Below are 23,274 nucleotides of genomic sequence, written 5' to 3' on the forward strand. Positions count from 1 at the left end.
TGTGCGCAGGCGCGCCCGTCGCCCGGCCGGTAGCTAGGGAGGCCCAGCGGTGATCCCGAGGCCTTGTAGGAGTCGCAGCCCCGGCCCTCTAGGGGCCGACGGAGGCGTGCAGGGGAAGTTAGCTTGAGCCTGTCTCGGCAGCCGTGCACGAGAAGAAAAGGACCTTCGAGAAGAACAAGGGAGGGCAGGAGTCACCGAGTACAGGGACATCTATGTGGCCGCTCTGCTTTCCCGCCGTCACCTGCTGTTGACCTCCTGCCGCATCGCGGTGTCCGGAGCCGCCTGGCCTGGAGTATGCGCTGAGCGTCACCTAGGCAACCACCCCTGCACCTGTGGATCAGGTGGGGGAAAAGGACCGACCCGCGTTCTTGTCCTGCTAGAGTTCGACTCCGCCTGGGGGTTGGTCTCTGCTTCTTGAAAACACACTGGTTTTTTATTTTGTTTTTGTTTTGTTTTGTTTGAGACAGGGTCTCGCTCTGTTGCCAAGGGTGGAATGCAGTGTCGGGATCATAGCTCACTACAGACTTGACATCCTGGACTCAAGAGATCCTCCTGTGTCAGCCTCCCGAGTAGCTGAGACCACTGGCGCGCGACAAATAATTTAAAAGTGGGAGGAGGGGAACAGAACCACATCAAATGGCAGATATCATAGAATGAGAACTGAATATACACGTTTTGTGGGAAACGCGTTCTTTTCCCCTTTCTCTAAGATTCGCTTTTAATTCACTAGCCACTAACTAGTTACCTATCTCATTAAAGATATAAAAAACAAAACGTAGTAGTGCCTTTTTAAGTATGAGGTACTTGTTAATTATATATCACTTTCTTCCATGCTATCGTTGAACTGTCTTTGATGTAGCACGACCTTAAAAGCAGAGCTTTTATACCACAAGGTCTTTCAACCCTTGTGAAATTTAACCACCCATTGACATTCACCTCTTTAGAGAACTAGAAATTTTTTCCTAAAACATATTTCAAAAAGTTGTTGAGATACAGTAAACAGAAATAAACCTAAGAAATGCTGATTATTTGTAGTCACAAGCATTAAGTCCTTTGCTACGAGGAAGTGTCTGAGAAACTATTCGTGTATTTTTCTTAAACAACCTAGGCTTGCACAGGATCACAAAGAAAAATCTGAAATTCAAGGTCCGCTGGAGAAGAAAGAAAATCAAAATGGCTACAATTGGCGTTGTGTATTAAATAAAATTGAAGGTACAAAGAAAGACCCAGTCAGTACTAACTAGTACTGTCAAGATCACATTCCTCTCCCACTCCTGCACACTCCACTCTTCAAGAAGATAAATCCTCAACCATCTGTTTTTCCTAGCTGGTCACACAGACAAAATACCAGTAAGTACTTTGGATTTCTTCACCATCCACAAGCAAATAACAGCCCAACCTGTCTATTTTGCTTTTGCCATCTTTCCTAAATTCTCCGTGTTTTTCTTCTGGACCATGCCATCCATCTCCTTGAAATTCACTTCCTAGCCTCCAGTTATTCCTTCCTCCAATCTATTCTCATGAACACTGGACTTGTTTTCCCAAAGCACAGGTGAGCTTAAGTTAGTCACCTGCTCAAAAACATCCAATAACTTCCCAGTGTTTAGAACACTCTCTTCAAACTTTCTCTACGTTCCTTCTAGTCATACACCCTAACGATCCCGCTTCCTTTTTACATTCACACTGACTATGCTTCAAGAGGAATGTAAAGAAGCAATATATGTTCTGGTTGAGATAAGGCATGTACCATAAAAAGTTAAGAAAGAAATCAATCCAAGGATGTATAAATAACAGTATAAGATGATAGGAAAGATGGCACAGGCAACATAGCTTGGTCAAGCAGGTGGAGCAATAGGCACAATCTTTTGGGAGAAGTGAGTAACACTAATGCTTTGTTTAATAAAGTAATTCCTTACAGTTCTATGGTATAACTTTGTAATTTTGAAAGAATAACGTGTAAATGTGCTTTCATATGCATCATTCAATTTTATTATGTTTCAGTTATACTTCGTAAGGCGTCATGTCATTATTATGTGAAGGTAGGCATTTTTGTGTAATCCTCACAAAAGAGCTGTGAGGTAACTAATGCAGGTAGTAGTATGGTCCTCATTTTATAGAAAAATTAAGCTCACGAATGTTAAGTGACGTACCCAAAATCACACAGCAGATATTAATTTCCTTTGATTCCCTGAGCACTGCCACCCTTTTCTCTTCCAGTAATTATACAATTTAGTCAACACTGGGCTATTAGTCATTTTCAGAGATCTTACTTTGAAAGGTACATGACAGGAAAAATAAATCTCAGAGTGGAAAATTTGGCTCTAAATTTTTGGTACAAAAAAATGCTATTACCATGTAGTATAAAAAGCTTTAAATTTTACTATTTTCCATTTTCAGCATGTTTTAAGGGATTGATTATGTGCATTCAGTAATGCCCCAAATCTTCCATTATTTAACAAGTCAGAAATATACAGTCCCAATTTAAAACAAACCATAACCAATGTCAAGAAACACCATTAGCACCCTTATGTATGGCATTATATCAGAAATAATTTGGATACAGAGGTTAAAGAAAATGAGCATTCTAATTAATTATAGTTCTTGCCTTCATTCTGGCTTAAGAACAATGAGAATGACAACAAAGGAAATTACAAAACTAAACTTCAATGAGGGACTAAACAATAAAAACAGATGAGCAAAATATTATTTCTGTTAAAAACAAAAGTATAAGTTAGGGACACTTAAAAATTAACTCAAAAATGTTTAAAAAAAAAAAAAACTTCACACTAACCACCACCCATACCCTAGTCCCCAACCCTAGAGTTTTTGGAGAAAAGCAGAAGGAATCTGGGGGAAAGGAAATGGAGGAGAAAGCTGGAGTATAAGCCATGACACCATGGACTGCAGGAAAAGTTAGGGAGCTTAACTAGGAGAAAGCACGGGATTGCAGAATGTTAGTGCCAGAAGGAGGACATCCTGTTAATCCAGCCCCCTCAATTGACAGATGGAGACACTGAGTGCCAGGGAGAATTAAGGGTTTGCCCAAAGTCCCACAAGTTAGTGACTGTCAGAGCAAAAACCCAAACCCAAGTGTCCTGACTCCCTGCTCTGTATTCTTTCCAGTACTCCATACTCTAGTTGTGTTGAAGAAGATGCATAAGTCAGAACACTTGTGTTTTATTGGTTGTAATCTCTCTTCTTGCTTTCCTTGACACTCAACCTCCTATATTTTTGTAAGTATACTTTAAAATGTTTAATTTCCTTTTACTCTTAGAGCACCTCTGGTCTTGATGGTATGTGGTCTATTTATGCTCACTTTACAGAATTGTTTTCCAGCTCCAATACTGGATGTTCCCACAGCTACAGCTGGGAGCTTGGAACAGCCACTGTCTTCCTGTGAGTAGATTTGTGTGTTCCGGGCACCCTGTTACACCATCCTCCCAAGTACTGGGTGGTTGGTTCATGCTTCCGAGTTAAGTAAAACATAAGGCTTAACAGGGTCACAGGGACCAGCCATGTAATGGCAAATCTCTGCTATTTTCAAGAAATCATGTACAGGAAATGCTATTAAGGTGTTACTAAAGAAGGTGAATCATTAATAAAAACAAAGTAGATCTGCTTTGCTTGCCTGAGGAGAAAAATGTTTTTAAAGGAATCCATGTATGAATCAGCTAATCCCTGCCCAAGCAAACATTCATAATAAAATGATAGTAATAATAATAACTGTTAGCCAGCATTTAACTGCCAACCAAGGATTTTCATGCGTATCTTTTTAACCCCCACAACAATCTTATGTGGTCGGTATTATTACCCTCATTTTATAACTTGAGCTCAGACAGGTTCATTAACTTGCTTAACAACTTTTCAGCCAACTTCTCAGACTGTAAAACTCTGATCTGTGCTCCTAATCACTTTAACCAAGAGCCCTCAACAGGGCTAACAACATTCTTGTCTCCCAGGAAAAGCTGAGTCAGAACACATGCACATGGCCCTCAAGTATATAATTTGATAAAACTTTTCCCATAGTTTTAGCCCAGGCCCAAGAATTTTGGCAAAGAGTAGAGGTGATTTCAAGACAAAGAAGTAGGCTGGGCTTAGTGGCTCACACCTGTAATCCTAACACTTTGGGAAGCCGAGGCTGGGGGATCTCTTGAGCTCAGGAGTTTGAGACCAGCCTGGGCAACATGGCAAAATCCCATGTCTATAAAAAATATAAAAATTAGCCAGGTGGTGGTGCATGCCTGTAGTCCCAGCTACTCAGGAGGGTGACATGGGAAAATCACCTGAGCCTGGGAAGTTGAGGTTGAAGTGTCCATGATTGCACCACTGCACTCCAGCCTGGGCATCAGAGTGAGCCCCTGTCTCAAAAAAAAAAAAAGACATAGCTAGTCAAGAACACAGTAAATCCAGAGACCCACCAATCCTGCCCCCTACTAGAAACATATAAGTAATGTTCAGGCCAGGTACAGTGGCTCACACCTATAGTCCTAGCACTGTGGGAGGCTGAGGTGGGTGGATCACTTTGAGCCCAGGAGTTCAAGACCAGCCTGGTCAACATGTTGAAACTCCATCTCTCCAAAAAAAAAAAAAGTTAGTCGGGCCTGGTGGCTCATGCCTGTAGTCTCAGCTACTTGGGAGGCTGAGGTTGGAGGATTGCTTGAGCCTGGAAAACAGAGGTTGCAGTGAGCCCAGATAGTACCACTGCACTCCAGCCTGGGCAAGAGAGTGAGACCCTGTCTTAAAAATAAATAAATAAATAAATAAATAAATAAATAATGTTCGGTAGTCTCTTTTCACACCTGCCTCACCCAAATGGAATTCAAATAGTTTATCCTCATCATTTTATTCCATCATTTATGGATTTACATAGTTGATATGATCTTGTACAGCCAACCTGTATCCACTTGCCTAGCATGGTGGCTGGAACCTAGAAAACATTCAGTACATATTGCTTTGAATGAATGAACTAATGAGCATTTGCTCTCTTCTGTAATAATAATATTATATCTGACATTGTGTATGTCAGGCCCTATGCTAAACTCTTCATATTCATTATCTTACTTTATACTCATGATAACCCTATAGGTTGACACTATTATGAATTTTAAATTTGATACTGTGGCTTAGAAAGGTTAAGTAACTTGCTCAAGGTCACATAGCCACCATTCTGGCATTAACAGTAGATTCGATTTCAGACCCAATTTTCTTAACCACTATACTTTACAACTTTCCTTCTATCTCTATTAATAATAATCAGTTCTATGTATTTAGCACTTACCATGTTACATGGTGCAAAATATTTTACATTATTATTTCCCCAAACAGCTCATTTATACCCATTAGTAGGTATGATTTCCTCCATTTCCCATCATTATGTGACCTTGGATAAGATACTTGACCTCTGAAACTGAGTTTTCATCTCTAAAATAAGGATGATCCAAATATGCAGGGTTTCTGTGACAGTTCTACAGACTATATGTAAATCATCTAGCACAGTGCCTGTGTGTCCTGGAAACAAAGTGCACATGCCCTATCCTGAAATCATTTTTGCATGAATTCAATTTAATTCATTAAACATTATTTAGATAAGTGAATAATTTGCAAGGCAGTATCTTAGGCAGAAATATCTGCCTGAACGCTGTTGAACAAAATGCCTCAGATCTCTTTCAGCCTGAGCTAACTGGAAGCAACTCTCTTACAAAATGAACACAGGTTAGTTTTCAAAAGGAAGGAAAAGGATTTCTCTGGTGGGCACAGCCTAGAAAGGCCAGATGTAGTCAGGGCGCCTCCAAAGAATGATTCCAACTGCCCAGATGCATGCAAGTGTACATTTTCCCGATAAAAAATCAGCACACATGGCTTAAGAAGTAGATTGTGATTTTTTAAATTGATGTATAACATACAATAAAGTACTCTAATCTTAAGTGTACACTAGCTGATTTTTTTTACCTATGGATACACCTCTGTAACTCCACCCTGATCAAGACATGAAATGTTCCCCCTAACCCAGAGGGGTTTATAATCAGAAAAGAATATCTAAAATCAGAACTGAAAACCGGAAAGCAAGTAAAGAACTTCGAAAGCTGGGCAATTGGGAAGCTGGATTTGGGGAAGGGTATTAGGCAGGAATAAGACAAACCGGACTTGTCTTCATTTTAATGGTGAATGTAGAGTACTTCTACGTGCTCACATTCATTACGCCCGTCGATCCTCACATGACCCTGCGATATAGTAGAGACTTAATACCATTTTGCATGTGAGGAAACAGAAACTTGTTCGGAGTTTCCGAGGAAAACACCTCCACCTGAAGCCGGAGAAAGAACTGGGTCTCCAGACCTTGCTCAGCAAATCCAGCCACGTGGCAGAGGGAAAGGGAAGGGCCTGGCGTCAGGTTACCAGGCAGCGCCCCTCTGCTCGGCCCACTGGCAAGCGCTCCCAGCGGCAGGTATAAAAGCTCAGGCTGGCAGTCCTTGAACACTGGTGCTGAACCCCGCCGCGCGCGCTTTGAATTTCCCGGCGACTAAGCGCCTCTCCTGGTCGGTGTCCCAGGCAGAAAGGTGCAGAGACCCATCTGACGCAGGACTCCAGGTATTTTAGGAGGGACCCATCGGCTTGCTTAATTCCCCGGGGGATTCGTCTGAGGCTCTTTGCCTCTGCTAGGGGAGAACAAGCCACAGTTTCCTGGAAGGAATAACAATTATTTTAATTCTAGCTGAGGACTAGACTGCTGTAGTCCAAAGAGTCAGGAAACGATTGCAAGGCAATCGTTGGCACAGAGAACAGAGCGACTGAAGTTACAATCCAGCATTTGGTGAATCTCTGCCTTAGGCCAGCGAGGGCGGAAAGGGATTAAAACAAGCTCCGAAGTGTGTATTACAACAGAGTTGAGATAGGACAAGAGAAAAACAATTGTTTTTCGCTCACTGAAAAGTAGTTTGCAATAGCGGCAAGCAAGAGCAGTTTGCCTTGTTTCGGGAAAGGCAGGAAGAAACACCCCGAAAGTATTAATAGGAGAAAAGGGACAGGAATTACTGCACCTTGCGGGGCTCGCTCTGACGATCCTTGTGCCTTTGTGCATTGCAGGTAGACAAGCTCCAGCAGAGGGTGGCCAGATGTGGTGCCTGGAGCGACTCCGCTTGGGTCCTGAGTGCCTTCGGCAGAGCGGAGACTGGCTTCTCCCGGGTCGGGCCCGCGGAGCCAAGTCTCGCACCACCGCCGCGTGCGCAAATGTGCTCACTCCGGACCGCATCCCCGAGTTCTGCATCCCGCCGCGGCTCATGCCCCGCCTGGCCTTGGCTGCACTCCGGGATTCTTGGGTCGAAGAAGCAGGGACGGACGAGGGCGCCGGCCGCACGGACTGGGACCCGCGCTCGCAGGCCGCGCTGTCACTGCCGCACCTGCCCCGTGTGCGCACCGCCTACGGCTTCTGCGTGCTGCTCGAGAGCCCGCACACGCGCCGCAAGGAGTCGCTCCTGCTCGGGTGTCCGCCCGCGCCCCGGCCCCGGGCCTACACCTACGGCGGCGGCGGCGGCCCGGACGCCCTCCTGGGGACCCTGCGCATCCCGCGAGCTCCGGGCCCGGCCACCCCCGCGGCCCCCGGCTGTCCCCGCCCGCCCCAGGACGCGCTCGCCCGGCGGCCCCGCGGCTGCCGCCTCCTGCGTGTCCCCGACGGGCTGCTGAGCCGCGTGCTGCGGGCGGGGAGGAGTCGCCGCCTGGCCCGCGTCCGCTCCGTCTCCAGCGGGAACGAGGACGAGGAGCGCCGCGCGGGCTCCCAGTTCCCGTTCCAGGCCCCCTCCGCGAGCCCGCCGTCGTCCCGGGTCTCGTTTCCCGAGCGCCTGGAGGCCGAGGGCACCGTGGCTCTGGGCCGCGCCGGCGACGCCCTGCGCCTGGCCGCTGAGTACTGTCCGGGAACCGGGCGCCTCCGCCTCCGGCTGCTCCGCGCCGAGAGCCTGGCCGGATGCGCCCCCGGGCCCCGAGCCGTCAGCTGTTGCCTCAGCCTCGTCCTGCGGCCGCCGGGCACCGCGCGTTGGCAATGCAGCGCTGTGGTGGGGCGCAGCCGCAAGGCCTCCTTTGACCAGGACTTCTGCTTCGACGGCCTCTCGGAGGACGAGGTGCGCCGCCTGGCCGTTCGAATCAAGGCCCGGGACGAGGGCCGCGGCCGGGAGCGGGGCCGCCTGCTGGGCCAGGGTGAGCTGTCCCTGGGCGCCCTCCTGCTGCTCTGAGGGCCCAGCCCTCCCCGGGGCGCTCTGCCTGGGGGACTCCGGACACTGACAGCCACGTGGTACAAAATAAACGTGTATTTGTTGTTCTCATCAGGCCTGTTTCAGTCCAACACCGGCAGAGATGATTCTAGATTAACTATCCCAGTAAAAGATGTGATATTTTCCATAGATACCTCCAGAATTCTTTTCAGCAAATGGAATGGTTCTACAGTGTTTCCCAATACAGACAGCCATTTGCATACCATATGTACCACACACGCCTGGGAAATAATGAATCACATGAAGTGTTAGAACTAGAAAGTGCCTTGGCGATCTATTTGCTCCAATCACCTCATTATAAAATTGGTGCTTTCCACAACATGCATCGAGACCATCTTGGAGCATTCACTTTTGAAGCATTTTGTTTAAGACCCCGGATAAGAAAAATGAGGGCAATAGAGGTGAAGTGACTTGACGAAGATCAACAGTGAATTATTAGTTGGAATGCAGTCTGATACTCCTAGCTATATCTTACTGGAAAAGCATTGGAGAAAATGAAACCCTTTTATGTTCTAAGCTTAAATAATAGTTATAATAGGCTAGGTGTGGCGGCTCACGCCTGTAATCCTGGCACTTTGGGAGGCCGAGGCAGGCAGATCGCTTGAGCCCAGGAGTTTGAAACCAGGCTGGGCAACATGGCAAGACCGCGTCTCCATAAAAAATACAAAATTTAACCGGACGTGGTGGCACGCACCTGTAGTTCCAGCTACTCTGGGGCTGAGGCGCAAGGATCACCTGAGCCTGGGAGGTCAAGGCGGCAGTGAGCCGAGGTCGTGCCACTGCACTCCAACCTGGGCAACCGGAGTGGCACCCTGTCTGCAAATAATAATAATAATAATAAATAGTTTTACAAGTGTTAATTTGTTTATGTTTTAACCCCCAAAAGGAGGCACTGCTATGCCCATTTTACAGATGAGGATATTGAGGCACAGAATCAAGAGCAGAGTCAGAATTTGAACCTAGACAATCGGTATTTCACTCATTACTCTTATGTAGGTAATACCACAGTGTCTAAAGGGCTCACTATTAAAGTTGCGAGAATTGTGTAACTTCTCTCTGAAACTGTTGACTCTGAAGTTCGTGTCTACTTGCATTCCTCATCCTGCTTTTGGTGAAAAAGCAAATTGGTTGAAATGAATAATTTATTGTCTCATGCTAATAACTTCAGGCATTGAGATGAGCTGATGGGTCTAAGGCTCTGAGGAAGAAGCTAACTGGCCTCAGAATCATAGAAATGGGTGCCAGCATTGTTGTAACCAGGTGAGCTAATCTGCTGGAACAGGCAGTGGAGAGTATACAGATAGCATGGTTTTACCTCTGGCTTCTGATAATAATTCCAGATTTAACAATCCTGTTTTAGAGGACGATTTTCCCTCATCCCTTGAATTCACTGCCAGTAGGACATTTTTTCTTTTTTTATGCAAATAGGAAAATGCAACCTAAGTGAGGGTTTAAAAAATTGAAAATATTTAAATATACAGGATGGTGTTAAATATGACTCCATTATCAATCTGGATTCAGAAATGGTTTCTGCTTTATTTCATTTTATCTTTTAGAAACAAGGCCTAACTCTGTCACCCAGGCTGGAGTGCAGTGGTGCGATCATAGCTCACTGCAGCCTCTACCTCCTGACGCAAGCTATCAACCCTCCTTGGCTTCTCAAAGTGCTGGGATTATAGGCGTGAGCCACCATGCCCGACCAGTTTCTGCTTTTATTAAAATTGTTCACAGTTTTATCCATTCATGTTCATTAAAAATGCTATTTAGAAAAGAGTTTGATAAAATAAATATTGTACAAAATTCAAAGAAAAAAAGAAAAGAGTTTCTGTTTTAGTCACAAATTAGGGTTATTGTGACGTGTATTTATGATGACTGTTGAACAAACGTGAAGAATACTGTGAATTCTATGACTCTGTCAAAATCAGCCACATCCAGAAGCTTGCAGTTGTTGACCAAATGAATGAGGACATACAGTAGTTCAGATCTATCATGTGCTCTTCTATCTAATCAGTCAATATTTCCTTGGCCCTCAAGCCAACATTCATTTTTTATGTATAATCTTCTTCATGATTTTGAAATTTTGGTAGGGTAACTACTAATGAGTTCACAAATGTAGCACTTTAAAAGGAAAATAAATGGAGAGTGAAAACAACTTGGCTACGTATAATTGTGGGTTTTAATTTTTCTGTTTTTAAAATAAAAAATGGCATTGATAGTTTAAATAGCCCAAGTTTTTATTCCGGAAGATGTTGCAATAACTATTGTCACTAGATTTATATACATGTCATTTTATTAAGTAAATTTTTTTGTGAAAGTAAATCAGTGCATTTGAGGGATCTAAATTTTTTATGAAATAGTGGTGGTGATTTCCAAACAGAATCTCCATTAATGGCAAATTATGGTTGATCAAATAAGAGTCTAATCAGAAAGGTTTTAAAGGGGCTGAGATAGAATCATAAATTATAAAATCATAAAATTTTAGAGTTGAAAAGAACTTTAATAATCATTTTGTGTCGGGTGCTATGGCTCATGCCTGTAATCCCAGCACTTTGGGAGGCAGAGGCAGGCAGATCACAAGGTCAGGAGTTTGAGACCAGCCTGACCAACATAGTGAAACCCCGTCTCTACTAAAAATGCAAAAAAATTAGCCGGGCGTGGTGGTGCACACCTGTAATCCCAGCTACTCGGGAGGCTGAAGCAGGAGAATCTCTTGAACCCAGGAGGTGGAGCTTGCAGTGAGCCAAGAACGCACCACTGCACCCTAGCCTGGACAACAAAGCGAAACTGTCTCAAAAAATAAATAAATAAACAAATAAATAAGTAAATATTTAAAAATAATCATTTTGTGCAAATCTATATCATAGAAGTGGACCAGAGAAGCAAATTTTTGGTTGCCCCAAATCACACAATCAGTAAAAAGAGCTGAGACTGGAACAAATTTGATTTTCATTTTGCTCTTCCATCTAATGGCTCTTTGACTACTAATTCCAGGAAAAGAGAAACACTGTACATCACTAATCCAATCCAGTGTTTTTGCATTCAAGAAATCTTATTTGCAATACAAATGTTTGGGATAACATTAGCCTTTCTGGGGCAAATTTAAATTTCATTTACACTTTACTGCCCTCTAGTGGATCCCTCAAGTGTTTTGTCAATTGGCTCTACCCCTATTATTAGATATTAGACCATTTCAACTAAAGGTCCATCTAATGCCAGGACCGTATTTTCTTGAAGACCTTTGCTCATATTAGATTGTAGTGAAGATTCACATTGCAAAGTAACTTAATACACCTATCTGAGAGCACAAGGTGACAAAAATATTTTAGATTTAAGTAAAGAGAGGAAAACTTTTTCCAGTAATAATGAAGTTGTGAGTGTGTGGCAACAGCATGTTGATTACAGAAAACTGCTTTTAATAGTTCTCATGTTTCTTCTCAACAAGCTTTAGTACTCACATCTTCTCCATAAATGATATGGCATGATCTTGCCTCTTTGTGGTTTAAATATCTTTTCTTTGAACATACTCAAAGAAAAGCCCTACGCAATAAACAGAATATGCCAGTTTAAATAGCATCAGTTGAGTAAAAATGTTAACACTGCATTGTCAGCTGGTTTTACAAAGATAATGTATTCTAAACTAAAATACTAGCTTCAGTGTGGCTCAAATATTCCCAGATGATAATTTCTTTGAATCTGATTTTCTTTTATACACACCTCAACAATTCACATTCTCTCCATATCCATCCCCAGCACTTAGTTTAACCATGGCATGTAAGAAACTGTTCTGCCTCCAGGCTTTTGAGTTCACAGATAAAACAGATGCACGACAGCCCATGGCGTTTTGAAACCCAAGTTTTACTATTCTGTACATGCACGTAGCAAAATCCCATCAAATTAATGTCATAGACATTATAGGCCCATAATAAAATTCTTAGCTAAGAATTCTCCATGGCCCTACTGATTCTGCTTTCTATTACTGTAGATTAGTTCAAATTTTGTAGAATTTTATATACATGGAAAAAATGAGTATATATTCTTTTTGGGGGAATCTGGCTCCTTTCACTCAGCATTATTGAGATATATCTATGTTGTTGCCTGTATCAATAGTTCATTCTTTATATTGCTGAATGGATGACTGTCAAATGTCTAAACCCCAATTATTTTATCCCTTTATTTGTAACTGTTTTCCTTGCACTCATTATTTGTTTCTTTTTTCCCTTCTCCTCTTTTTCTGATTTCTCTGGTTTTAACTGAACATTTCATAGGATTCTACTTTATCTTCTTTCTTAGCATATCAATCATAGTTCTTCTTAAAATTTCTTTAGTGGTTGCCCTAGTGTTTGCATTATGTATTTGCAAGTAATCTAAATCCCTTTCAACTGACACTATACCAAGCTTGTCCAATCTGCAGTCCGTGGACGGCATGCGGCCCAGGATGGCTTTGAATACGGCCCAACACCAATTTGTAAACTTTCTTAAAACATTATAAGTTTTTTTTTGCTTATTTTTTTTAGCTCATCAGCTATTGTTAGTATATTTTATGTGGGGCCCAAGACAATTCTTCTTCTAATGTGGCCCCTGTCAAAAGATCGGGTACCCCTGCACTATAGTGCTTCATGGGCAGGTAGCTATATTATAATAGGGTATTCCCAATTCCTCCCTCCCTTCCCTTAACACATTGTAATTTATTTAATTTATCTGTTCTTTGGTGTCTGTCATTCATTGGGAAAAACTTTCATCCATTTTTACTTCATTTGCTTTGTTCTCTCTTTTCCTCTCAATCACTCATATGTTACATCTTTTGGAATCATCACACAGTCTTGGATATTCTGCTCTTTATTTTTTCTCTTTGCATTGCAGTTTGGGAAATTTCTATGGACACGTCTCCAAGTTCATTGGTTATTTCCTTGGCCATGCCCAATCTATTAATGAAACCATTTTAAATTTTCACCATTTCCTTTTGATTCATTTTTTAGGTTTTCGTCTCTCTGTTTACATTGCCCACAAGTTCTTGCATGTTGTCTGCTTTTCCCATTCTAGCCCTCAACGTATTAATTATAGTTATTTTAAATTCCTGGTCGGACAGTTCTAAAACCTGTGTCGTATCTGAGTCTGGTTCTCTTGCTTTGTCTCTTCAGATTGTTTTTATCTTGTCTCCTAGTGTGCCTTATTGAAAGCTGGACATGAATAATCAGATGCTAGGAACTGAGGTAAATAGTGTGAGGCTTTATGTTTATCTGGAGGAGTTATGCTGTGGTTGCTCTTTGCTATAGCTGTATCTGCGGCCAGTTTCCCTTAATGTCCATGTTTTTATCTCCTCTGCTGTCTTTGAGTATCCCTAAGAGCACCTTCTTACATAAAGTATCTGCCTTGAAACTCTTTCAGCTGTTATCCACTGATGTCCTGACCCTGTCGATATGGTGGTAAATGTTGGGAAGGGAAAGCAGTCTATAACTCTATGATTAAATCTCAGTCTACTAGTGGACCATTGTCCCTGGGTTGAGACCTTCACAAATGTTTCTTAGCCTTTTTTCTCCAGGTGAGATGGGAAGGATAGCAGGGCTCAAGTTGAGGAATTGCCCCTCTCCTAAGCTCATAAGACTCTGGTAAAGTCCTTTTCTCAAGAAGAGTAGATTTTTGTTATGGAAAAATGCTTTGAGAGTATTTCAAAATGATTACTGCTAAGTTTTCTCTTAGCTCTTCACCATGAGAACCTGGTGGGGCTTCTGGAAATAACCCATGAAAGTGTGTCACTTACAACACCCTTCCCCCAGCCCGAAGACTGTGGATCCCAGGAGTATCTCATGCTCACATTAGTCCATAGTCAGCCTCCAGGAATTTGTCAAAATAACCATTTAGTATTCCCATCAGTTTATGGCTCCAGTAGCTTCTGCTCTAGGTAAGCTGATCTTGGCTTGACTCTCCATGTCAGCCTGTTCCTCCACATTTCAGGTGGTGGTTTGCCCTGCTACATCAAATCTCTGATAGATCTAAGAAAAATTATTTTTAGTTTGTTCATTTTTTTTTCTTATTGTAAGAATGGGAATGACAACTTTAAAGCTCTTTATATGGTGGAGTTCATTATAAGATAAGCTTAAAGGGAGGCTGACCCCATTCAGGAAGTTAGGCTTCCAGAATCAGTATCCATTCTCCTGCTAATAGATATTTAGATTATGTCCAATTTGAAGCTTTTATGAATAAAACGGCTACAAAAATTCATGTACAAGATTTTGCATGGATGTATGATTTCATTTCTCTTGGGTAAATACCTAGAGTGGAACAGCTGGATCATTATATGGTAACTGTATATCTAACTTTCTAAGAAACTGACACACTCTTTTCCAAAGTGGTTGTATCATTTTACTTTCTTACCAACAAGGTGTAAGAGTTCTGGTTGCTCAACACCCTCACCAACACTTGCACAATAAGGAACTTTTGAAGGAAATATATACAGATGGTCCCCAACTTAAAATTGTTCTACTTAACAATTTTTTGACTTCACAATGGTGAGCAAGCGATATGCATTCAATAGAAACTGTACGTTCGAATTTCGATGTAATGTAATCATCATTATCTTGGTATAAGATATTCAGAAAATATGCGGGTCCGTTAAAGAAACCTGGAACATCAAGATTTTTAAATATTCAGTGATGATTCCATAGCTTTAGTGTTCAGTAAGAGTTACCGTGTTTCTTTCCAAAAGTCATTAATTTAGCCATTTAAAACCAATACAGATAGGCCGGGCACAGTGCCTCACGTCTGTAATCCCAGCACTTTGAGAGGCCGAGGCGGGTGGATCACAAGGTCAGAAGATTGAGACCAGTCTGGCCAACATGGTGAAACCCTGTCTCTACTAAAAACACAAAAATTAGCCGGGCATTGTGGCATGCGTGCGTCTGTAGTCCCAGCTACTCAGGAGGCTGAGGCAGGAAAATCACTTGAACCCAGGAGGCGGAGGTAGCAGTGAGCCAAGATCGCACCACTGCACTCCAGCCTGTGCGACAGAGCGAGACTCTGCCAAAAAAAAAAAAAAAAAAAAAATACAGATAAAACAGATCTATCATACAGCAGGATCAAATTTTGTGACAGTCAATTAAAGGAGATAACAATTACATAATCTGAGAAAAGTCTGACTAGAGATGGGGCTTAGACACTCTCTTGCTTTTCTTTTAGGTAGATTGATAAAGTTCACTTTTGTCAAGGAGCCGACAATCCCTCCTTTCCTTTCTTTATTATCCTGCAGCTGGTGGAGCAGAAATATGAGCCACGTAGTGACATCAGAGCTAGAATACGGCTGCAGAGCCAGTTTCTAACAGTCATGAGTCAAAGGCACCACTCCACCTACAAATCTGGGGTTGGATTGTGGGCCCTGGGCACTCTGTAGCAACTCTACAAGCATCATTGTCAATAACAAATTCATTTCTTAAGCAGAGTTTAAATTCAAAATCAGAGGAATGTGGGTTACAGATCTCAGCTGTCATTTATTAACTGTGTCTCTTGGTCATATGAATTAGCCTTTCTAAATGCCATTTCTTCATTAGTAAAGAGGAGTAATAAATATTACCTACCACATGAAATTTTTGTAAAGATTTAAGGAGATAATACATTAGAAGTCCTCAGCACAGTGGCTAATATTTAGAACCACTCAATAAATATTAGCTCTACTTTTTGCTTCATAATAGATGATGTTACTAGATTTCTCTCCAAGCTTCTAGCATGTTCAATGGATGCTTATCTTAGAGCCAGGATCCTATAGCAAAGAGAGTTAGTAGACTAGTTATACTCATATGAGCCACTTGAGAAATATATGTGGTGCCAAAATAAGTGTTACAAATAGTACTATAGACAAGGAGTCTTAAAAGAGGGAATCAGAAAATGAGAAACGTCTCAACATTTTTATTTATTTATTTATTTTTTTTTTATTTTTTATTTTTTATTTATTTATTTATTTTTTTTTTTGAGATGGAGTCTCTCTCTGTCACCCAGGCTGAAGTGCAGTGGTGCGATCTCGGCCCACTGCAACCTCGGCATCCCGGGTTCAAGCGAATCTCCTGCCTCAGCCTCCCGAGTAGCTGGGATTACAGGCGCCCACCACCACACCTGGCTAATTTTTGTATTTTTAGTGGAGACAGGGTTTCACCATGTTGGCCAGGCTGACCTCAAACTCCTGACTTGAGGCGATCCGCCCGCCTCGGCCTCCCAAAGTGCTGGGATTACAGGCATGAGCCACCACACCTGGCCTCGACATTTATTTAATACTCACCAAATTCCAGGCACTATACTAGGACATTAAGTATTAGGTCTCTGTGCCACAGCTATGTGAGGAAGGGCTTGATAGGTAGATCATGATCCTCAGAGAAGAGCATGGTCACACAGCTGGTGAGGGGGAAGGCAATGATTTAGACCCATGTCGATGTGACCACAAAGCCTCTGCTAGGCCTTGGATACCCAAAAGGTGGGTTGGACTTGCATCTGCAAAGGAAAGGGAAAAGGGAAGCCTTAGAAAAGGAACTAAGTTTTGGAGCCAAGCTAAGTAAAATGTTTTCTGGAAACAATGATTCTTAGGTCCCCAACAGCTTCCTTGCAGCACCTTTAGGGAAGGTTCTGTTGATGAACATACTGCCACTACTGGGGATCTGTATTTGCTGACTTGTTAGCACATAAAACAAAAATATACATATCACTGTGTCTTGCAACAATTAGAAGAGGGCAGTCAAACTTCCATTTTTTCACTCATATTATCAGATTGCCCTTGAATGATACTATTTTTCCATCTTCCAAAGACATTTTTCTGCCTGGTTAATTGTGTAATCAGTAGCAGGTTAAAAGTATGAGCTTTTCTGAAAAGTGGGTAAATCAAATTCTTAAGCTAAAAAAAAATGACCAGTTTTGAGACAAGATAGATGTATTACTTTTTATTTTATGTAACCCATTTTGCTAAGCTTAAAACTGAAAACTGCGAATTTCTTTACTGGGACCAAGACCCTGAAATTTAACAAATATTTACCATCCTTAAACATTTTCAAACACTTTCAAACAACAACTTAAGGAAGTAAGTAAATCCATGAAAGATGATATAATTTAAAGCTACATAACTTAGAAATAACTTGCTCCTTTTTTTTTTTTTTTTTTTTTTGAGATGGAGTTTTGCCCTGTCACCCAGGCTGGAGTGCACTGGCATGATCTCGGCTCACTGCAATCTCCACCTCTCGGGTTCAAGCAATTCCCCTGCCTCAGCCTTCCGAGTAGCTGGGACTGCAGGTGCGCACCATCATGCCTAGCTACTTTTTTTTGTATTTTAGTAGAGATAGAGTTTCACCGTGTTGGCCGGGATGGTCTCAGTCTCCTGACCTCGTAATCTGCCTGCCTTGGCCTCCCAAAGTGCTGGGATTACAGGTGTGAGCCACCGCACCCAGCCTAACTTGCTCATTTTATAGATGAAAAACATGAGATCAGAGAGCAAAATAATTTTCCAGGTTTACGTTACCAGTTAGTAGCATTTTCTGACTCCCAAACTATTGTTCTTTCTGCTTTCATATACCATAATACTAACTCTACTGGTATATTACTAATTTTTTGCATTACTAAAGAACACTTTAAAAATGATCACCACCAAAACAGCACCATTCTCCTGCCACTCTGATGTAAATTAATTTTGTCTTTGTTCACTACCTTCCAGTCTTTGCTCATATCTATATTTATATGGTTTGAATTATAATTTACATATATATACTATTTTTTCTATTTTTTATTTATGGTTATAATGTAAGAGCTGTTTATGTTGCTATTAGTCTGGTATCACAGCCCTTGAGATAGACATATAATGATTAATTATTTTCCTATTGTTGAATGTTTTGTCACTTTCCCAATTTTTTTCATTTTTTTTGAGTTTTTTCTTTTCTTTTCTTTTCTTTTTTTTTTTTTTTTTTTTTTTTTTGAGACAGAGTCTCACTCTATAGCCCAGGTTGAAGTGCAGTGGCATGATCTCAGCTCATTTTAACCTCTGCCTCTCAGATTCAAGTGATTCCCATGCCTCAGCCTCCCGAGTAGCTGGGATTACAGGCATGCACCACCATGCCTGGCTAATTTTTTGTATTTTCAGTAGATCCGCCCACCTCAGCCTCCCAGAGTGCTAGGATTACAGGTGTCAGCCACCGTGCCCGGCCTGAATTTTTTCTTAGAATAAATTCTAGGAGGTGAAATTTCAGCCTCAAACCCTATAAACATTACTACGGCCCCTATGAACGTTACTATTAGAGTTATTCATAAATTGACTTTCCTGATTGGTCACATTTTCTTTTACGAAATGAAATGGGGTAAGAAAGGACTTGTGGGAGTAGGGGGTACAATTCTAAATTTCACAGGCCTGAACCTGTCTAAAGAAGTCACAATACCCACTATTTTCCCAGAGTTAACGTAGGAAGTCAAAGAGAGTGAGGATGGCTTGGTTACAATGGTAAGTAACAGCTATTATTGCTATGGATTAATACATATTAGGGACTCTATCTGAAGGAATTTCGTGGTCTGGACTTTTCCTGAGCAAAGACCCTTTCTCGAGACATTGAGATTTAGTTTACAACAACTACCTCCAAACAGCAAAAATGCTATTGGTATTGGGGTTGAAAAAACATACTGCCTTTAATAATTGGTTTGTTAGGTGCCCAGTTAAGTGCCAGGAGAGAGAACTGAGAGGAAAATTTCACTCAGATGCATCAAACTCAGTCTTAAATTACTGAGAGGAGAATAAACTAATTTCATGCAAATATATTTTTAGACTTATGCTTTTTACATTGAATTTTCATTATGAATGTGATTAATGTATAATTCACAATCATGAATTAAGCTGCCACCGAGGCAGACCCAACAATATTAAATTACAATGTCAACAGTATTGTGGAAACGCTCTGCTTTCCAAATACCTGAGTAAACTCAGCCCTAAGAAAGACAGCCACAGGTGTTTATTGAGCACTCAGTATGACCTCAGCCACTGTGTCAGGCACCTTGGGGATATTGACAAGCAGCATGTGGCATGATGTTGAAGAAAGAGTGATGACAAGGAATAGGAGACATGAGTTCTCATTCTGACTTTGTGCTCCATGAGTAAATCACTTCCTCTTTGGGTCTTAATTTCCACTTTCGGAAAATGAGAAGATTAGCATAGATCCACCATAGCCGGTAGGTTTTATCTCAGGTATAATACCACTGAACTTATAGTGGCTGCCTGGAGTGCTATGATGGAAATAATCCTAAGGCAATGTGTGGGCTTAGGGAGACAACACTCTTCAATAACATAGCTATGTCTCTATAGGTTCACAATGCAGCAGGAGTACGTGTGCTATTACTTATTGACCTTGGTCTCATGAGCTCTGCAGCTCTGATATCTATTGACGTTAATGAAGACAAAATTCTTGCCTAAAGTAAGCTAAAATCTGGGTTGGGAGATAAGATCAACAACCACAAATTACAGTGAATAATCAAGATAGAATAAGTATAAGGGCTAATTTTTTCAGTAAATATGATAAATATCAAAACCCAGAAAAAAAGAAGATCAATAAAGACTTGAGTAGTTAAGGATACTTTCTTGGAGGAAAAAAACACTTCAGCTGAGACTTAAAGACCAGGGTATGATAATAATATAAGCACTAAAACAATACTAAATACTAAAAAGATAATATAAATATTTATAATTATATAGTGCTTTAGAGTTTGCACACCATTTTGGCATATTGTCAAATTTTAAGAGGATTTCAAATGTGTTTCACGCTTTCAGAATGTTTTATAATTTACAGTGTTCACACACATTATAACATTTAATCTCAGAATAATCCGAGAGGAAGGCATCACTAGCCCTATCTGATAAATGAGGAGTTTAGTAAAGTTAAGTGATTTATTCAAGAAATGTCACAAAGTTAATAAGGGGCATAGTTTGAAAAAGATCTAGAGTCCAAACCTAGACTAAGGTAGGTCTATCAGTCAGGGTTGAACATAAAAACAAAGTAAGTGTTCAGTAATCTAGAAAGACTGATTGTTCTATAACCATGGTAACAAGAAGTCACCAAAACTGATTTTAAACCTGTTCTATTGATCAACAACTTGTCTCAGTGACTGCTTTTGCAAGCCAACCAATCAGTGTCAATCCTCACTTCTACAAGTCGGCCAGGCAGGATGGACTCATTTCAATAAACATGACTCTGAGTGCCAATCAACAAGTTTCAGAGAGTGCTTCTACAGATATTAACACACTTATGTCTCTAAATGTCCTCCTATCCCTGAAACTCATGCTTCCCCAGAGCCTTATAGAATATTAGCAGAAAGTTCTGCTCAGAGAGAATGTGCCTAACAAAGCTCTCCCTTTCAATAGTAAGCAATAAATTTACTTCCCACTCACCCCAGATATTGAGTGTTGGTCTCATCACCCTTTGACAAGGTCGAATCATGAAAACAGAAACCACTCTGGGTATTTCAAACAAAGTTAATAGAATGAATTGCTTACACAGGGTTGGAAGGACTGTGACAGCACAAAAGGGACAGTAAGGTAACCCAGAGATTAATAGCTCTAGGTGAGCAAAAAGCTTACAAACTATTGGTGAAATGAAAATGTCTACTCAACTCATGACAAGCCTTCTTCCAGGCACTGCTATAGAGCAAGGAACAAGATAAATGAGGTCCTGGCGCTCATGGGGTCCACATTCTAGGTGGGGTTAAAGATAGACAGTCTAGACCAGGCATGATGACTCATGCCTGTAATCCCAGCACTGTGGGAGGCCAAGGCAGGCGGATCACCTGAAGTCAGGAATTTGAGACCAGCCTGGCCAACATGGTGAAACCCCATCTCTACTAAAAATACAAAAATTTGCTGGGCATGGTGGTGCATGCCTGTAATCCCAGCTACTTGGGGGGCTGAGGCAGTAGAATCCTTGAATCCAGGAGGCAGAGGTTGCTGTGAGCCAAGATCGTGCCATTGCACTCCAGCCTGGGTGACAAGAGTGAAACTCTATCTCAAAAAAAAAAAAAAAAGATGAACAGTCTAAAAAATTAGATGAACAAGGTAAATTCACATGCAGTCACATGACGATAATACGAGAGAGTAAGATGATGGAGACTGGGGATCAGGCAAGGCCTGTCTCAGCAAATGGAGCTCATGCTAGGCAGCTCAGGGCCACCCTGCCAGGCCTGGGGCCAGAGCATCTGGGCAGAGGAAATCGTCACTATGAATACCCTGACACTGGTACCGGAAAAGGTTTTGTGCTCTTCCCTGTTACCAGTCCTTCTGTGTCAAATGGTTCATTCCTAAACACCAATCTCACTGAAATAAACATTAGCTACATCTTTTCTTTTTTCTTCAAATACTGGGTTTATTCCACATGTTTATTTTGTCTTCTCACCATTTCCGTGTCTGACCATCGCTACTACTATGTCCCACAGTGACATTTCACACATACTTAAAGCCAAGCCAAGGGGAGAGTTCTATCTTTAAATACTAAACAGGCATTTCAGACAACACATACTTAGCAATGGAGTCCAGACATTTCTCAAACATGGTAGGGAAAGTTCTCACTCTGCATTGTAAAAAGGACAGCCAGATATCAACTGTTACACAAATGAAATAAGATGAAAAATTTTAACAACGTGTTTAAACTATTCTTAAAGAGGCTTCCTACACTGCCAGAGATCTCTAATAGCCCCCTAGTCAGTCACCCGGAAGCAATTCTTCACAAAATTGATGAACTTGGCCTCCACTTTGGGAAGAAAACCATCTTTATCTATTCTTGCTTGCATTTTTGCTTTAATGTCTTCTACAGAGCTAGGTCCTTTGGTGTTTTAAAAGTTTTTTCTCTTGCTTTGAAGGATTCTTGACGTTTTAATCTTGTGTTGATGGTTTTGAGTCTTTTCCATTCTGGTTTTGTTGTTTTGCATTTTGAGTTGAAATACCTCCTGTAGATTTCTTCACTGAAGATTTTTCTTCAGTTTCCTCTTCAGCAAAATCATCATCATTATCACCTTCTTCATCATCATCATCCTTTGTCAGCAGCATGTTTTACTTTTTCCTGTGGAAGCTTGCTACCACCTGCAGGGGCAGATCGATTTCCAGATATACTTAAGAGTTTCCCATCCTCATCCTCTTTGTCTTCTGACTCTGCAGCTTCCTATACAGCTACTAAGTGTTGTCCACTCATATGCACTGGCCCTGAAACATATTTCAATGGTAAGACCATGGGTGGTGTTATTTCAAAGCCCGCAAGGGAAACTGTTGGCTATACAGATGTTTTCAAAGTTGCCAGTGTTACCTTAATTGGACTGCCTTCATTATTCATTATCTCTGCTTCAACAATGTCCAATTCATCCTTTGCACCAGCCGCTGAACTGGTGATTCTTAAAGATAACTGGCGCTCATTTGTATCATTATCCACCTTAAAGTGACAACCTTTGTTGCCCTTTAGTTCACAACTGAAAAGATAGTTCTGGGCCTTAGGAGGCTTAAGTACATGTCCATCAAATCTTCCATAGGGTAGCGGCGCACACTTAGATGAGAGAGGAGGTGGGTGATGATAAAGGATCACTGCTCCAGAGAACAGCTGCACAGGATGGAATCACACCGGTTTCTTTTTCTTTCTTATTTAAATCTGGAAACAGGACAAAGTCCATAAAGTGTGTCTGTGACTCTGGCTGGACAATTGGCCAACTGTTTCCCCCATAATATAACATAAAGGGGAAAAAATAAGGGGAAAAAAATACCTGCTGGGGAGGAAAATACAGAACAGATGGTGATGTTTATCCCTTCATTCACCTTTGCATATGTGAGAAATTCTTGCGAAACTTCTAGGAACTGGGTGTTGCCAGAATGAAAAAAACACATAAAAGTTAATTACTAGTAATAACAGCATCAGTAAACCTAATCACACCTGGGGTGGTTGAGCTGGAAATAGAAAACCCAGCTTATCACATTCTTACAAGCCTGTCACTTGTGGTAATCAGAGCTTAAAAAGGGAGAGGGGCTTTTCAGGGTACTGTC

The 23,274-nt window shown here is 41.6% G+C and overlaps 1 protein-coding gene and 1 pseudogene across 3 annotated transcripts; one reads left to right on the forward strand and one right to left on the reverse strand.

The window, feature by feature from the left end:
* Window position 1: 1 nt before the first annotated feature.
* Window positions 2-10,413, forward strand: C2CD4A (C2 calcium dependent domain containing 4A). Of its 3 annotated transcripts, none has more exons than XM_063652677.1 (3): window positions 2-341; window positions 468-1,350; window positions 7,084-10,338. In XM_063652677.1, exon 3 carries the CDS (start codon window positions 7,113-7,115, stop codon window positions 8,220-8,222), a length of 1,110 nt encoding a protein of 369 aa, XP_063508747.1. In that variant the 5' UTR covers window positions 2-341; window positions 468-1,350; window positions 7,084-7,112; the 3' UTR covers window positions 8,223-10,338. The 3 variants fall into 3 exon arrangements, with proteins under 3 accessions (XP_063508747.1, XP_054306314.1, XP_054306315.1); XM_054450339.2 differs by having other exon boundaries at window positions 24-341; window positions 1,109-1,350; XM_054450340.1 differs by lacking the exons at window positions 2-341; window positions 468-1,350 and adding an exon at window positions 6,477-6,588 and having other exon boundaries at window positions 7,084-10,413.
* An 11,492-nt stretch (window positions 10,414-21,905) lies between these two features.
* LOC129014566 (nucleophosmin-like) lies at window positions 21,906-22,767 on the reverse strand (annotated as a pseudogene).
* Between the last annotated feature and the right edge of the window lie 507 nt (window positions 22,768-23,274).

Source organism: Pongo pygmaeus, chromosome 16 (assembly GCF_028885625.2).
Source record: "Pongo pygmaeus isolate AG05252 chromosome 16, NHGRI_mPonPyg2-v2.0_pri, whole genome shotgun sequence".
Classification (NCBI taxonomy): domain Eukaryota; kingdom Metazoa; phylum Chordata; class Mammalia; order Primates; family Hominidae; genus Pongo; species Pongo pygmaeus.

Coding starts and splice junctions, on each gene's coding strand:
- C2CD4A (XM_063652677.1), top strand. CDS start 7,113: ATGTGGTGCCTGGAGCGACTCCGCTTGGGTCCTGAGTGCCTTCGGCAG.